At 45.5% G+C, this 15612-nt stretch overlaps 1 protein-coding gene across 3 annotated transcripts; it reads right to left on the minus strand.

The window, feature by feature from the left end:
- Window positions 1-2902: 2902 nt before the first annotated feature.
- NIPAL3 (NIPA like domain containing 3) lies at window positions 2903-14338 on the minus strand. 3 transcript variants are annotated; one of them, XM_080632395.1, is made up of 12 exons: window positions 13413-14338; window positions 11987-12370; window positions 10642-10710; window positions 10386-10557; window positions 10212-10271; window positions 9693-9838; window positions 8841-8937; window positions 7733-7868; window positions 6932-7020; window positions 5651-5714; window positions 4946-5040; window positions 2903-4294 (listed from the first exon to the last, which is right to left on the minus strand). In XM_080632395.1, exons 2-12 carry the CDS (start codon window positions 12083-12085, stop codon window positions 4095-4097), a joined length of 1227 nt encoding a protein of 408 aa, XP_080488521.1. In that variant the 5' UTR covers window positions 12086-12370; window positions 13413-14338; the 3' UTR covers window positions 2903-4094. The 3 variants fall into 3 exon arrangements, with proteins under 3 accessions (XP_080488521.1, XP_080488522.1, XP_080488523.1); XM_080632396.1 differs by having other exon boundaries at window positions 13467-13502; XM_080632397.1 differs by lacking the exons at window positions 2903-4294; window positions 4946-5040; window positions 5651-5714 and adding an exon at window positions 6424-6536.
- Between the last annotated feature and the right edge of the window lie 1274 nt (window positions 14339-15612).

Genomic DNA, 15612 nt, shown 5'->3' on the forward strand with positions numbered 1-15612 from the left:
AAGCAGATAAGGCTGCTCTTTTTTTTTTTTGCATTTGTGGTTTGGGACCCCAAGGGATACATTTAATTAAGAGTATCCTGAGGGTTATCTTCTGCTTATCCTCCTGGACTAAAACCCATATGGTGAGCATTAAATTAGGTTGCAAGCATTCAATTAAGCTACACTGCCAGTATTCTGAATTTATGAGTGTCTGTGTCTCTTAATGGCATTAAGAAATGCCCTTAAACTGTCTGTTCCTGCAATCACAACATGCTATCCTGTAGCTGAAGGATGACATCTGCGGCTAAGCGTTCCCAGCCACTATTACAGGTCCTCCCTGTTGTCTCAGTTTTGGTTCTGAGCTGGTGGGCATGCACAAAATCATGAGTTACACCACCAATAATACAATGCTCTTGCGATCTGACCCATCCTCTGTTCCCCCCTCCTCTAGGCCATGCTCGTATCACATTTTCAAGCTCTCCTGAAATCATGAACACTTAGATATTTTTAAAGCCCTGTAAAACTAAGATAGCGAAGCAAACTGGATGATTCATAAAGCTGACACCAAATACTTGGAGACTCAGGTAAAATTGCGAGCATTAGTAATGCTGCAGCCCCAAACCTGAGCTGTAGCAATCCTCACTTCACTTGCAGGTATCATGTTAGGAAAAAACCCAGCTCTCTAAATCCACACAGTACTTAAAGGAGTAAGCTAAATTCTGTCTTAACTTCTCTCAAGACATTTATGGCCATTAAAGCTATATCAAGACTATGGAGCAGGACAGAATTGTACAGGTTTTACCACAATGTTTTATTACGTTTCATTTCCAAAGGTCTTGCCTAAAAGACAAATAGAATTAAACAGTCATGCAACCCTGCTTGTGAAAAAATAAGCAGTTTTCCTTATAGTGCAATACTGAAAAGCTTGATTTTTTATTTCTTTTTTACCCATTTTAATCTGAACAAGAGAACATTGTAGGCAGATCATTTTGTACATTCAGCCAACACAGGAGCTGTATTCCACAGCATTAAGTTACATGTAAGATATACACTGAGAACGTATTAAGTGCTCTAGTGCACGCAGTGTGGAGGCAACGGATGTCAGTTCACATTCAATAAAGCAGCCAAGACAGGGAGAGTCAAGGAGTTACTCCACGAGGTTAGAGAAGGAGACAGCAGCCTGTGGATTTCTGTGCGTGCTTTTGCAGCTCTCCATGCTGAAAAGCACCACCCATTTGCAAATGGAAGCACTCTGCTGGGACAGTGCCCTGCCTCTCGGGATCAGCCCTTGGTAAACTGAAGCTTTGACACTACATGAATGTTACAGTGTGCTCTACACCAGCAGATCATTTTTCATTCTGCAAGAAGGACTAGAATGTGGCATGGGGCTCCTCTCCTTTAAATCTTCATGTGCTGTTTAGCTGTGCTTGCTGCAGTCCCAGGCATAGCCACTGTCACCTCAGACTAAGAACACTCTGTAAAAAGTATAGACCTGAGGGTACAAATAGCTTCCTGTTTTCAGCTTGTAATGTCTGAACTAGAAGGGAGGTGTGGAGTTTCTCTCAGCCCTGAGCTACATCCTCCCACTGTTAGAGCATGAAGTCCTACAGTCAAGCTCCAACAGGCTTCTAGGAGCCCTGTCCATGCAAGCAGGGGCTCTGCATCAGAGCAGCTCTCCACCCCTGGCACAGCATCCTGTGTCTGTCTCTCACCATGAGATTAGGAGAAAACCCTAACCAGCAGTTTCCAGGCTGCAGAGGCTGCACACCAGTCAACTGCACTTTTTAAATCCTACTGAGAAACCAAGAGCTGGGAAAACCACATCCTGTTTCACACAGGATCATCTTAATCATAGAAGTCAACAGCAAAACATTTAAGCTGTTCTGATTAATTATTTTATAGCACAGCCACCTCTGTAATAATGAAACAGAGAAAATATTGCCATGTAAAAAGTGGAGTTTGCAGCTACGTGTGGTTTAGCACAGCTTGTTTTAAAACAACATGCTTCTGTGGTTTCAGAACTAATAGATCAAAACAACTACTGCTTCACTGATTAAAAGGGAAGAGATAAGAAAAGGCACCATTCTTGTACCCTTCCCATCTAGCCTCCTCTGTACTACTGTGTTTTATGTTGCTCATGAACAAAAGCTGCACATAAATTCACAACTGATTTCCGGGGATACAAAGCCAAAGGCAGTAAATCAGTGTCACTGCAACTCCAACAACATGAATGCTCTGGCAGTATTAGCCCATTAACATTGTTACGTTACTTAAACACAAAAGATATTGAGGGGAAAAGAAAAGCTGTTGTTTCTTGAAGTTTCATAAGCTATAGTGTATGGATGCCATTGATAACATCAGGACTGTCAGGTATCTAAGCTGGTGAAGAAACTCCACACAGGTACATAGACAGCAGTGGGGCATCTGCTCTTTGCAGGGGGAGAAGGCTGCAATTTTTCTAAGCTGCACAAAAATGCTAAAGCAATCTCAAGTATTTGCAGACTGAACTGCAGAGCTGCAAGGCAAACACGCGCAAAAGAGCAATTCTGTTGTCAAATACAACAGCAAGAATCTGGAGTAACTGTATAAAGTCAGTGGAGTTCTTGGGAATTTTTAGTAGTGGAAACCAGAAACTGGCCATGAGTCAAATATATAAATGCAGAAAGCCACTGCTGCAAGTCCAAGGCCTGGTACCAGAGTAACCACTTAAAAATGCACTGAACACAAGCATTGTTCATTTCAAATCAAGTCCTGGAGGCACTCCACTATGCACAGAGCCCAGGTCACACCAAATGGACTTAACTGTCTGTTTCCCAGAAAAACAATAGCTTTAATGAAGATGAGGATATCAAAGCACCAGTAGAACCTGCATATACCAGTCATTGTTGTACTTTGTCCTTTTCACTTGACAAGTTCCCCTCCCACCCCTTGTGTCTATTCTCCCTTCATATCAGCTTCAAGTCATCTCTTGGGAGCTGGAAAGATAAATATCCTGAGTACACAATGCTCCATTATTCATTGGCTGAGTGCTGGACTGTGCATGCTTCTTTCTTCTCCTTAGCTCCTTCACAGTATTAGACTAGTATCCTTTTTTTGTGTGTGTGTCCCCCTTTTTTTAAAAAAAAAAAGGAAAAAAAACCTGGACACCCCAGCTACAGCACCTGGACTGAGCTTTTTAACTAAGGAATATCAACACCTTTAAGCATTTAAGGCCACTGAACAAAGCTGAAAGTCCTGCCTCAACCAGAAAGGAAGTAAAACTAACAGAGAATCAGGACCTCATCAAGAGCTACAAAAGTTTCCCATCAGATACCAGCCACGTACCTTCTCATTTCTTCTTGCTCTCATAATTCACTGTGTTTCTTCTGCACCATTTAACCCAACTTGAAGCTTCTGCTATGAAACAGAGAACTGGCAAATGATCTCTGTTCTAAGCTGCCATGTAAGCCTATGGTGCTATAAAACAATTCACATACTCAGGGCATGTGCTTAACACTAAACAGAACAGCTGTGCAGGAGGTGCCCAAGACTCATGTTGGGGAGGACTAAAGCATCTTGCTAATTCTAACCAATTGTGCTGCTCTAAAGACACAGAAAGTTGCAGTATTAGCACTCGAACACAATTACACTTTATTGCCATGTTAAGGTGTTTAGTGGTCATGCCAGAGACATGTGCAGTTACAACTTCTCTGGAAACCACTACATCCTCTATAGATGGAAGATTAAATGCTGCCCTCCTCTCTCTGCAAGCAACTCCTGGAAATATCTATTTGGAGAAACCCTGCTCCCAGCAGGACTAACCACTGCCTAGTCACTTCTCTTCCCACTGCTCCACATTTTCACAGCATCAGCTATCCCATTGGTTCCATATTGCCGGGATACTGCACTCACCACGCCAGGCAGCACCTTCAGTGGAGGATTTACTTCTTGCTAAGAGGAATGCTTTCAACTTCATAGCTATACAGAGTTCTTTATTTTAATAATCAACCTTGAAAGTTAAGCCTGAGAGGAGCTTTAAACCATTTCAAGGTTGGCTTTACATTTGCTTACATTTTCATAGGTAAATAAATAAAAGTCATACTTCTGACAATTCAAATCAGTTCCTTAAAGGTCACTCACTCCTTTTTGCTGTGCTCCAGCACCCGGTAGGGTGGAGCAGAAGCTCCTTTGGGGCCGTGCTGCTCCTGCACGATCGGCAGTGTGGCTGGAGTATAAATTTCCGGCATGTTGTCATTGTTCTCTAGGGCGCCGTAGGAGAAAGAAGCTTTGAGGTCAGGCTGAACTGCAGTCCCTTTATCGTGCATGTTCTGCATGCCTGAAAAGAGCAAAGACAGAGATTAAATGCTTAGGAACAAAAGTGCATTCTTCCTGCACTGTTAAATCAGCCAGTTAGAAAGTTTCAGTGTTCGTGATCCTCGGCTCATCAGTTCCTTGAGCGTTAAATGAAAGACATAATGTTCTTCTGCTTAGCACTAGGGCAGCTAATGGAGAAATACGCTTCCAGTGAACAAGAGATGGCAGTCAGTTATTTATCAAGTGCTGCATATCTCTTAGGCAGCTCACCAGAAAAAGTTTAGCTGTACTTTCCAAAAGGAATTTCTGCTCCTGCTGGTCTCTACCTCATGCAACATCTCTCAGCCCTCCCCAGTAATCAGTTCTTCCTGCTGGAGGAACACCAAGGCAAGAGTATGCTCAAATCTAGTTCTGCTTCCCAGACAGCAGCCAATCTGGTAAACCTGTAGTGTCAGAGGATCCAGCACAAGTGGCATCCAGATGGCACACCGCCTCTCTCTGCTCCATGCAAACATGCACGTACCCCTCTACATACACAAACGAGAAGGAAAAACTAGAAGACAACACAGCCACCTGATACATCTGGATACTTAACAGAGCTTAAAGCTTGAGCTGTCCCTGTGCAGCCCAACACTTAAATAAGAGCAATAAACCACTGTAGTTTTACTGTTACCTGGCATTGCATCCATTGAGATGTACGGTTCAAATGGTACAGATTTCTTCCTATTTCTTGTGATCAGGAAGACACCTAGAAATGCTATGAGGCACCTGAGAGAGAAAACAAGCTCTAGTGAGATAACTGTGAAAAGGGAGAGGAGGTAATACTGCATGTTGTGTCTTTCCAAGTGCCTCTCATGTAGCACCATAAAGAATAAAGCACGGGAAGCCAAAGACCTCTGAAGTTGGGAACTGTCTCAGGTGAATAAGCCTCTTCAGCAGTGTTGTATCACCCAGCAATCGAACATTTCACCTTTTCTTTACCAAAACACATTCATTCATTAACCTAGACTAACTGCAGGGGAAAGGAAGCAGGTCAGAGGTTGGGTTTCTTTGAGAAAATTCCAGGATTTAGCAGCCTGACCTTTGAAAGGTTTCCCACAGGAAAACACACTCATAACTGTCAATCTTGATTTTTCCAGCTTGCTGACAGAGTTCAGAACATTAATCTCCCAATTGCTTTTTCTGCACTAATCTGAAAGACATTTCAGAGTGTTCCCTGATTATGGAAACCTGCTCACATCAGGACACTGGATGTTTTACTGATCACATCTGCACTGTGTGAGGGTCCAAGCCCTAGGAAATAGAACTCCAGAAGTCTAGCCACAGTCACTGAAGGCTGACTTTCCAGTTTTCCATCAAGGAAACTTTAAACACTTACCCAAGTGCAAACATACATATATGGAGAACATCTTCACCGGTGAAGTCCAAGTAAAAAGTTGCTCCTTTAAAAGGAAAAAATTCATGACATCTTTCTTCCCCTCCTTACCCAAGCAGTCAGTGCTACATCTCCAGCACTAGTCCCTCCCAAAACCAAACCAAGATTCCTATTTCTGTAGTCAGCCCCTTTGTATTTTTAATGACCATAAAATAGCAAAAAGTGGCCCAATTTCTACTTTTAACACAATCTACTGAGAAACATCGAGAGTTTCACAATGAAAATACTTACACTGGTGTAACTAATATAGATGCAAGTAAATCTGTACAACAACCAGTGCAAGTCTTTCCACACTGGGGCACAGTTTTGTGAAGGAAACACTGCTGGAACTATTGCACGTCACTGTGCTAATAAAACCTGAGCCAAATTCTCCCCACATAAATCAGAGAGACCATTTCTGAAGTCTGAATGACAAACCCCATCAGATCTCTTTTAACTACAGCAGGTTACAAACTCAACCCAAACAATATACGGCTCAAACCAATAAGCTGACCGGTGTCCTCAGTCCTGTATGTCAACAGGACCCGTGTCCTGGCTCCTGCTCTTTACATTTCTAACTGAAGTAAATAAGCTGATCAATCTGGGAGCAGCATATGGCTTGGAACGTGACAGGAAATAAACATTAGCCAAAGAGAAGGCCACAGGCTCTGCAACATTGAGGAACAGCAGTAAAAGGCAATGTGTAATTTACAGGGGGAAGCTATTGCCCTTACGTACCTAGAAGAGCTTTACTGCTTACACAGATAGCATCCATCACTGTGAGCAGATGCACTGTTGAGTGTTGGGGCTTTGGGCCGGTTGGTTGTTTTCCTCAGTTTTGCTCAAATGTCTAAGTGAGAACAAAACCTTAAAAGGCTGCTGCCAGGTTTGAATCCTAAGGGGTTTAAAACCTCATCATTGCTTGGGCAAAGCTTTTCCTGGGTGGCAACGACTGAAATTAGAGCAAACTGTTCAGACAGAAAAGGGCCTACAAAGCGGTGAGCAGCTGTGTTCTAGGTACAATGCAGAAAAGGTTATTGGGAAGGGAATTGTAACACCTTCATACAGAGGAAGCAAATGTGTTTAGACCCTGCATCACACACATTTTAACAAAAGCTAGATACAATTACACACGGAGAAATTTTAGCTGTGTATTGAAGGTGCACATCTAATGCATCACCCTTTTCTACACATAACCTTTCGCCCTTCTTTTCAAAGAGGCCACCCCAGTGTTTGTGCTGTTACCTGCTGTGATTGCTGCCGTTGTGGACAGGATGTAGCCAACACTGGCTATCTGAGAGGAGTCATAGAGCTGTGAGGCTTGTGCCAAAAACCTGCAGTACAGTGACAAAGAACAGGGCTTGATTTGAGAAGGATACTCAGACTACACAGCAGTTAACATGGACCTAAGGACAGGTTTCCTGTTTGGAAACACCTTTCAAAAGTGATGCATAAATTTGGGAAACTTTATTGTCTTTCTCACTAAATTCCAAAGGATGCTGCTGCAGGTTTATAGAAATGATAGAAGAGTAAACCTGGCAGGTAAAGGCTGTGAAATTCACTAAGTTTCACTAAAGGCAGTGGAATTACTGCCACTGGCCTTAGGGCCAGAATGCCACTCACATGTGGAATAACTTTCTATCCCTGCTGCTCCTAGCTTTTTACATAGTAAAGTACAGAGGAACAAGAAACCAAAAAAACCACCTAGACATTATCAACACCACAGACTCTGAGCTTTGACTTTAGCCACTGCACACATCCTGCATTCCATCTGCCACCATTTCAGTCTTAACACTGTTTTGCATAATACTTGAATAATGTATAAGTTTGGGCTTAAAACTACTTGGCAGTGTCAGTATGTGGAAAACCAAAGAACACTATTATCCCAGGCTCCTGTGACATGGATTTGACGACAGGTAACATAAGACAATGGATAATTCTCCTAACATTTAATCAGCATTCTTGGAACAGATAACAAACAGCCCACTAGTCACTGGTCCACTGAAAGCAGCACAATTACAGACAAAAAGAAAGTGAATGTCTTACGTTGCTTGGAAGATGGCTGTTGCAATCATGCACACTAACATGATGTAGAAGATGGGGTAGTCGAGTTGCAGGTTTCCTTGTATGGAGACAAGGATCATGCCCGCCACAGCCTTCACTGTCACTGCAGTCATGGAACCTGTGAAGGTTTGCCAGGATGGGTGAAGTGGCAGCACCCGCTTAGCAGGGCTGGAGCTGCAGTCGTGCTGTACCTGCAGGCAGCCAGCAACAAACAGACCTAGGAGGACCTGAACCCCTCTTTGGCCAGGTCAGACAAGGAACACAAACTGCCTGGTTTATCCCCAGCTCTGCCCAACAACTTCACTACAGAGACCTCCAGTAAATCACCCAACCTTTCTGTAGCACCTTCCCTTGTCTACAGGGCTGGGAGTATTAACGGTGTTGTGCAACTATTGTGATGGAAGGATCCAAGTTTTCATTTCTGATGGCATATTGACTCAGTTAATAAATCTAAGGAAGTTTTCAAAACAAGAATCAGAAAGAGCCTACTTCCTTTTCATTTCTGAAAGCAAAAGCCAGGGCCATTCCAAGTTAGGATAGTTGCTGTGGCTGCAATTCACAGAGCCTGTGAGGCATCAGCTACTGAAATCCAGCTCCAAGCAGTTCAAAGAAAAACCAAGAAAACAGAAAAGACATAGCAGTAACTGAGGCAATATAAATAGCAAACACTGAGGCCTGTGACAGATTCAAGAGCCTGTCACACTGTGTCACTGCCTTGCTGTTATTCACCTTTTTGACAGTTAATTGATCACAGTTTCTTACAGAGCAAAAATAGGTAAAATACTGTACCATGTGCATGCACAGGTTAAAATTAACACCACCAATAAATAACTGGTTTCCGTATTTGGCAGATTATTCATCCTCATGGGAAATAAGTCTTACTTGTTCAAAGGTCATCTACACAGATCCTAAACATCACTGCAAGGCGTTAGCTTCATGTAATTTGTAGTAACCTTTCTGGACTAGATTGGTGCATTTTATGACATTAATGAGGTCAGTATAATTCCCTGTAGGCCACAGATGTTTAGTTTACTGCAGTTTAGTGTTATAAGCCAGAATCAGAAGATCTTACAAGTTCATATCAACTTACCCAGCAAAGCTACCAGCAGGAGAATAACTATAATGTAGTTTGCATTTTTCTCCTTGTAAAAATACAATAGCAGGCAGAACATGATGATCTCCACAAGCTGCAAAAGATAGAAATGAGAATATTAAAACAGGCAGGGTATATGGGGTTGGCAGTAAATGGGATTCTGAGCCAGTCAAACATCAGAATTACACAGTAGTGTAATTACAAATCAAAGGAAAATGAGGATCCCACACAATTCTAGATCAAATTTAGCATGATCTCAGCTTCTAATGAGGTGACATTGAATAGCTTCTCACAGAACAGGAAACATGGAGCACTTTTGATGTTAGATTTGTGGTAAAGCAGCAGATCAAATAGTCCTGACTGAATATTCACATGACAGATCTCAGCCTACTTTCTATAATGAGATTTTTTCAGTGAGCCCTGGAGCACACATCTTATTTAATGGCCAAACTCCATTAACAAATGACACATTCCATAAGATTTCCAATGAGAGATTGATGGCTCAGTCTAGAAAGTCAGATGCAAGCCCAGCATTTGGACACCTCTGGAGCAGCTGCTCTCAGCTGCCACAGGCTGAAGCTGACAGCTCCGGGAGACAGCAAGAGACTTGAAAACAGATAAAGATATTCAAGTCCTAACAGAATAATTCAGAGCAAGAATGGGAGAGTTCCAAACCATGCATGCATGTGTCCACATGCAACGTGAACTGACACCAGGGAACACTGACACAGGTTCATTAGCAAGTGCAAGGAATATTGGTAGTAACCACAGAGAAAAATAATGCTCGAAATGAAGCTCCCCATCAGGCATATAGCAGAAAACTGGCCCACTTTTTATGGGCCATCTTACCATATACAACAGAAATGGCCAGCTCACTAAATGCCTAGTGATATTTTCTCCTGTCATCTTCTCATGACTATTAGGTCCAAATGTTATCAGCAGATAAGTTCCAACAATTGCCAAACCACAGCCTACAAAGGACAAAACATAGCGCCCTTTGGCGACCAAAGGACAAAAAAGAGAAAGAAAGAGAGGACAAAGTTAGTGGGTTAGTGTGGATGCATGGGAGTAATATCACACATGCACAGTGACTATTAATGCCATCATGCACATTCCTCTGGATGGTTCCAGGTATTTCTAAAATCTGACAGATTCAGAGGATTTGGCACAAATCAGATAAATAACCCCAAAGAAACCAAAAAAACCCCTTTTTAACAAACAGTGGCTCAGATGAGGCAAATCTTCAAAGAAGTACTAGAGCTAAAGGAGACCTTGCCATCCCTCCAATTATGATTCCTGAAAGGCCATGCTGTGTGTTGAATGGCTTGTAAACAGGGAGGAAAAATGAAAAGGAACTGTGGAACTTACTCAAGAAATCCTTGGGCTTCCATTTCTCTTTAATAAATATAATTCCTATGATTGCACTTGCTATAAAACAGGAGAGGGAAACAGTGAGTTATGCATCAGTCCATAACTCATGCGTCAGCAGCCTCACACTGAACACACTCAGACTTGTATGGCTGTTGCCTCCTCCCCCCTTACCTATAACAGACACTGCACTGAGTGGCACAATCAGTGAAAGAGGAGCAAAGGCGTAAGAGGAAAACACTCCCAGTTCTCCCAGCACCAGCAGGAACAGTCCACACCACCATGTCTTGGTTTTGAAGTAGGCTCGGGGGTCTTTGGAACCTGCCAGCCGGATGTGGCTGTATTTCTAGAGGACAAAAGAAAGGCAGAGAGGCTTTGGTGCGCTTGATGCTTTTTAATGCAGGATGAGTATTTGCTTCATGATACTCACCTGGAGGTTGAGTGCAATACTGATGACAAGATGCCCAAAAATAGCCAGTAATGCACCAATCAGGTTCTCCTGTTAAAACACACAGATACTAAATTTAGCCAAGGAAGTTGGAGCTTCTTGCACACCTGCAAGAGAAGAAACTTTTAAAACAGTTCCTAGATCATCTGTCAATAAACTGTCTGTTTATCTTCCTCCCTTCCTACGTGATCCAGGGCAATTCAGGTAAGTTCCCTGTGGCTGTGTTCCAGACCTGTGAAACACCCTGTCTTAGCTACAAGAGACAAGATGCTTGCTACAAGAGACTTCATTAGCATGCATGTATTTGCATTCTGTGCAGTTTCTCAGAGGGGAAGAAGATAAAGGTAAACACAGTGACCCATTTGCTCATTATTCCCTTTGAAATAACTCTTTTCATGAGGATGATTGTTGCCCTGGAATTCAGCAGAGTATGGAGCAGGAACCTCTGCATTCTGCAGGTCACATTTTAAGAACTGTTCTGCTCTTCTCCACTTACAGCATCTGCTGGTTCAGGTAATTCAGCCTGTTTCATGAGGCCGCCCAATTACCATGGATTTTATGCTGGCTTTTATATGAACCAGCTATTTCAAAGTAATAAGCAACTGGTAGTAGCTCCCAACCCCTCCTGCATGAGCATTCCCAGCTCTGCAGTCATTCTCACGGTCTTAAGACAGAATTTGAAATAAAAAAAGATGTAAAGCAGGCTGAGTCACAAAGGAAATGTACATTAGAAAGGAACAGGAGAGCCTGAGGCTAAGCCAGGCCATTTAGCATTTATGTTCCTCCAACAACTGTCTAAATCTCATTAGATGTCATTAGAACTTTTCATTTCAGTGCTGGTGTCCAAGATACAGTCTAGTACTTTGATTGATTTGGGATAACTGACCTCACATTCGTATTACTCCCTCAACAGCAAATATACTACTCTCAATTTTCTCACACATAGCAAGACAGGGACTTTAAGATTTCAAGTTCTTATCAGTGGAACAAAAAATCTGTTTATCAGGGTGTATGAAAATAAGATTCATCCAAGCAGCTTGATTTAAAACCACCTGCGAGATCTTCCCACAACAGTAAAGTTGGCAGGAAAATGTCCCTGTGTGATCACAGGTGTAGCCAGAGCAGCTCAGCACAGTTCACTGGCTCAGCAACTGCCCTTTGGTTTAGAAGAGAGAGAGTTTCTTTCTCTCACTGCTGTAATGCACTGGGGCCTCCAGGCATGGCTAAATACAAACGCAGTGCACTTGCTGCAAACAAACAACCAAAATATAGGGGCACTGTCAGTTACTTGGGGCCTTCTAGGGATAGACTAGGGGAGAAACCTGACCTTGTATGAAAAGGAGTCGGTGTGTGGCTGCACAGAAACTGCTGCCGTGGCTAATGGGAGCTGCTGAAGTTGTAGATTTGGACTGTTGCCTCCTTCCATTGTGACTGATTGGAGTGTTTACTTTTCAGCTTCCTGGATGCTGGAGCTTCTCTTTAAAGAAGAGACTTGGACCCTGCTGGAACCACTTTCTCTGTAACTTGGTACCACTTTTTCCCATCCATCTTGTTTTCTTAGACACTAAACAATTAGGTGAGCCCCCAAAAATTCTGTATAGCCTGTCTGGGCTACACCGAGATACAGCAGGCACTGTAGGCAGGAGTGTAGAGAAGCCAGTATTGCCAGCCAGTCAGTGGGGCAGCAAGGTTATATTCCTCCGAGGTAACACTAATTAAAAACCAGAAACAAACAAACAAAAGACAACAAAGAATTAAGTCAAATTAACTCAATGGTAAAATACGCATTAAATCCTACTGAAAGAAAGGCTACAGAGAACTCCCTTCTTGCAGTCTCAAACACAGAAGCTCGAACACTGGCATAGCCCCAGGGGTGACATACTCTGCTGGCATTTAACATCAGGCCTTGCCATTTGGAAAGCTCTTATCGAAGTCTCTGAAGTCCTCCAAGTGCTGCTTTTCATTTCTCTGCTCTCTGCTGTCTCTGTTGTTTGTCCAGGATGCAGCACTACATTAGTCACCCCATCCCCACGTGCTGGGGATGACAGTGCTGCTCTTCATGCTGAGGTCATTTCAGTGTAATCGCTGCAAGCAGAGTTTAGAGGCTGAATTCCTCAGAGCCAGACTCATTATAGGGTGTCTGGAAAGCACCACAAAGAGCAAGCCTGTCTGATCCCTGCACGCTATGACAGCTTCTTCAGCAAAGACCTCAAGGAGCATCAGCACTGTCCCCCTTGTACTGTGGGGGATGCTGGCGTGCAGACATGGCAGGGGCACAATCCTCCCAAGTGGAACATCCTCCTCAGTCCGAAAACTAGCTGAAGGGGCACGGGTGGAGCATCCCTTATGCTCAGGCCCTGGACAACTGGCCAGCGGTCAGGTAGCAGAACCCATCCCATGCTCAGGCTACAACCTGCAAGTTCTCCTGGCCAGCTTTTGCCTGCGAGGGAAGACATGGGTTGCCCCGTGTGCCCTGCGTGAGGGACAGGGCTGGCGTAATAGCCCAGCACCACCAGAAACACCCCAAGTGAGGGACAAAGCCCTCATCATCCCACTGTTAGGGTCCTGCTCGGGCAGGGCAGAGCCTGGCTGAGGGCGGGAGTTGCCCCTGGAGGCCCAATCCCTGGGTCAGGCCGCTCTGCCCAGCCGACACCCGCGGCCCGGACCCCAGCGGAGGCCTGTTCCCGCCCAGGACCCCCCAGAGCCCGCAGCACCGAGGGGACAGCGGCGACCTCCCCGGCCCCCGCACTCACCTACGCCCCCAGCCCCGTCGCTCTGTCCCCATGGCCCGGCCCTTCGGCACCCACCTCGGCTCCCGGCTCAGGGCCGCGACAGGTTCCCGCCCGGCCCCTCCGATTTGCCGCCAGCCCTGTCACTCTCCGGCCGGGCCCGGGCTGCAGGCGGGGATTGGATGCCGGGTGGTGGCGGGGCCTGGCCCAGCCTATGGGTTGAGCTCGCCTGCGGCACAGGGCCCCGAGGGGGCGGACGGGAAGTGCTGAGTTCCGCCACTCGTTTCGGGCGGGGCGGGACGGTGCCGGCACCGACACAAGCACAGTCCTGCTGCGGGCAGGCGCTTCCCGCAGCCCCGGCCCAGAGGAGAGGGGAGAAGGGCGTGCCCCGGCCCGGAGCTCCGGGGAGAGCCGCAGCACCCCGCTCCTCCAGCCGGTGTGCGGCGGCCGCTGCCCGCCTCGGGAACGGTGGCGGCTCCGGGAGGCCCCACCCAGCCTCCAGAGCCACCTTGAGACGTATGCACAGCTGCGCACGCCCAACCACGCGCACCACGCCTCTGAGAGTTCACCTGTGATTGGATGTCTGCCGGAGGGCCCAGAGTAACGGGGCCAGTGATTGGAGGAGAGCTGGGTCGGTCGTTGTCTCGGCAACCAGGTGCACGCGTTCCCTCAGCCGCCGGTACCGCCGAGGGCCGCAGGGAGCCGGCACGCACGGGGAGGCAGTAGCGGGGCCGGGCCGTGTGTCGCGTCCTGTCACCGAGCGGCTCCTCCCGCCTCTGTCCGCCGATCGCTCCTCAGCGCTGCAGCTGAGAGGGTCGCCCCGTGAAGCGAACGGATGAGGTGCCCGAGTCGGTAAATGGGGACAACCCGCAAAAGCGATTTAACGGCACAGAGCCCCCTTAAAGCCCTCTCAAAGCCCCCTCATGAGCAGTGCTGCTGCACAGTGCTTTTATTCCCTCTGCTTCTTCAATAAAACGGAAATTAAATGCAGAAGTGACGGCTGATTTCTTGGCTTGAGCACTGCATTAATGTTAGATTTGCCTTTAACTTCATATGCCATTTAAACCGAAAGCTGGGGTTGCAGTTACATGTTTGCTCTATCTCCACATTCAGATTTTAGGTTTCAAGAATTCTTCCAGTCCTTATAAACACCACAGGAAAGTAATCCCAAACTCGGGGGGGGGGGGGGGGGGGGGGAAGGATTTCAATCTCAATCAAGGAGGTTTCAGTATAAACTCCTTCAGAATAAGTGAGTAACAAAACTGTTTGCAGTTTATATCTGTGTTTTGGTGGGGTTTTGTTTTGGTTGGTTGGTTTGTTTTGGGTTTTGGGGTTTTTTTGCAACAGGGTGAGGAATGTGGTAATGCAATCGTATTATTGCATTAAGTCCTGAAATTACTCACATAATGCCCTCACCTGAAGCACCTCCTACCATCTCCCACCCAGCTTTCACCCTCGTCCCATTTCCAGTGTTCTTGAGCTCTCCAGGACACACACACATACACGGTGCGTTTCTTCTGAAATTCAAGGAAACCGGAGAACTTAACACGTGTAGTGAGAGCACAAGATGACCCTTCTGTCCTCTATCCCTCACCCTGATGGAGGAATGACACCGGTACATCTGGTATCTGGCCAGCAGAGGGAAGCAGAAAGACATTTTAAACCCATCCCGTTCTCCCGAGTTTCTTTTCAAGTGCAGCCAAGCTCACAGGTGCCAAGAGCCTCCTGGGCTTTCTGGATCCAGCTTTCAAGCTGCTTCCTCTGCTGGTGGGAAGAGGATGCCCATGGCCCCTGCTGACAGTCTGCTGCTGTCTGGTGGCGATGTGGTAACCCCAGAACTCTGAAAATTAAGTATATTAAGAATTTCTGAAACTTTATGTGCCTGGTATGTAAAGCAGGGAAATCAAGGAAGTATTTGGCATCTTCTCTCTTTCTTCTTCTGCCTTTGGCATCTTCTTTTTCTTCTCCTTCCTTTGATCTCTTTCTCCTTGCTTGTCTCTTCCATCCGAGTGATATCAAGAGTGTATTATCTCATATTGAATAATAGCAATCAAGGACGCAAAGGACAAAAGATGAGGGGAAAATGATCAAGGTGGAGAAGTTGCTTAAATACCGTCTGTAGGCGCCATCAGTCTGTCTGGTCAGCTTCCAGGAGCTCCAGATGACCTGATGCTAAGTTCTGACTAAAAGAGAAGAGGCAGAGTCTTAAGGGAGCTTCACAAAG

Source organism: Psittacula echo (assembly GCF_963264785.1).
Source record: "Psittacula echo genome assembly, chromosome: 21".
Classification (NCBI taxonomy): Eukaryota; Metazoa; Chordata; class Aves; order Psittaciformes; family Psittacidae; genus Psittacula; species Psittacula echo.

What these genes read in the sequence shown, in the direction of transcription:
- NIPAL3 (XM_080632395.1), bottom strand. Translation starts at nt 12,085, where the DNA reads ATGGAAGGAGGCAACAGTCCAAATCTACAACTTCAGCAGCTCCCATTA. An exon ending in GTATTGCACTCAACCTCCAG is followed by an intron (nt 10,558 to 10,641) that starts GTGAGTATCATG and finishes TTTGTCCTCTAG; the next exon opens with AAATACAGCCACATCCGGCT. An exon ending in ATATGTATGTTTGCACTTGG is followed by an intron (nt 5,041 to 5,650) that starts GTAAGTGTTTAA and finishes TTTCTCTCTCAG; the next exon opens with GTGCCTCATAGCATTTCTAG.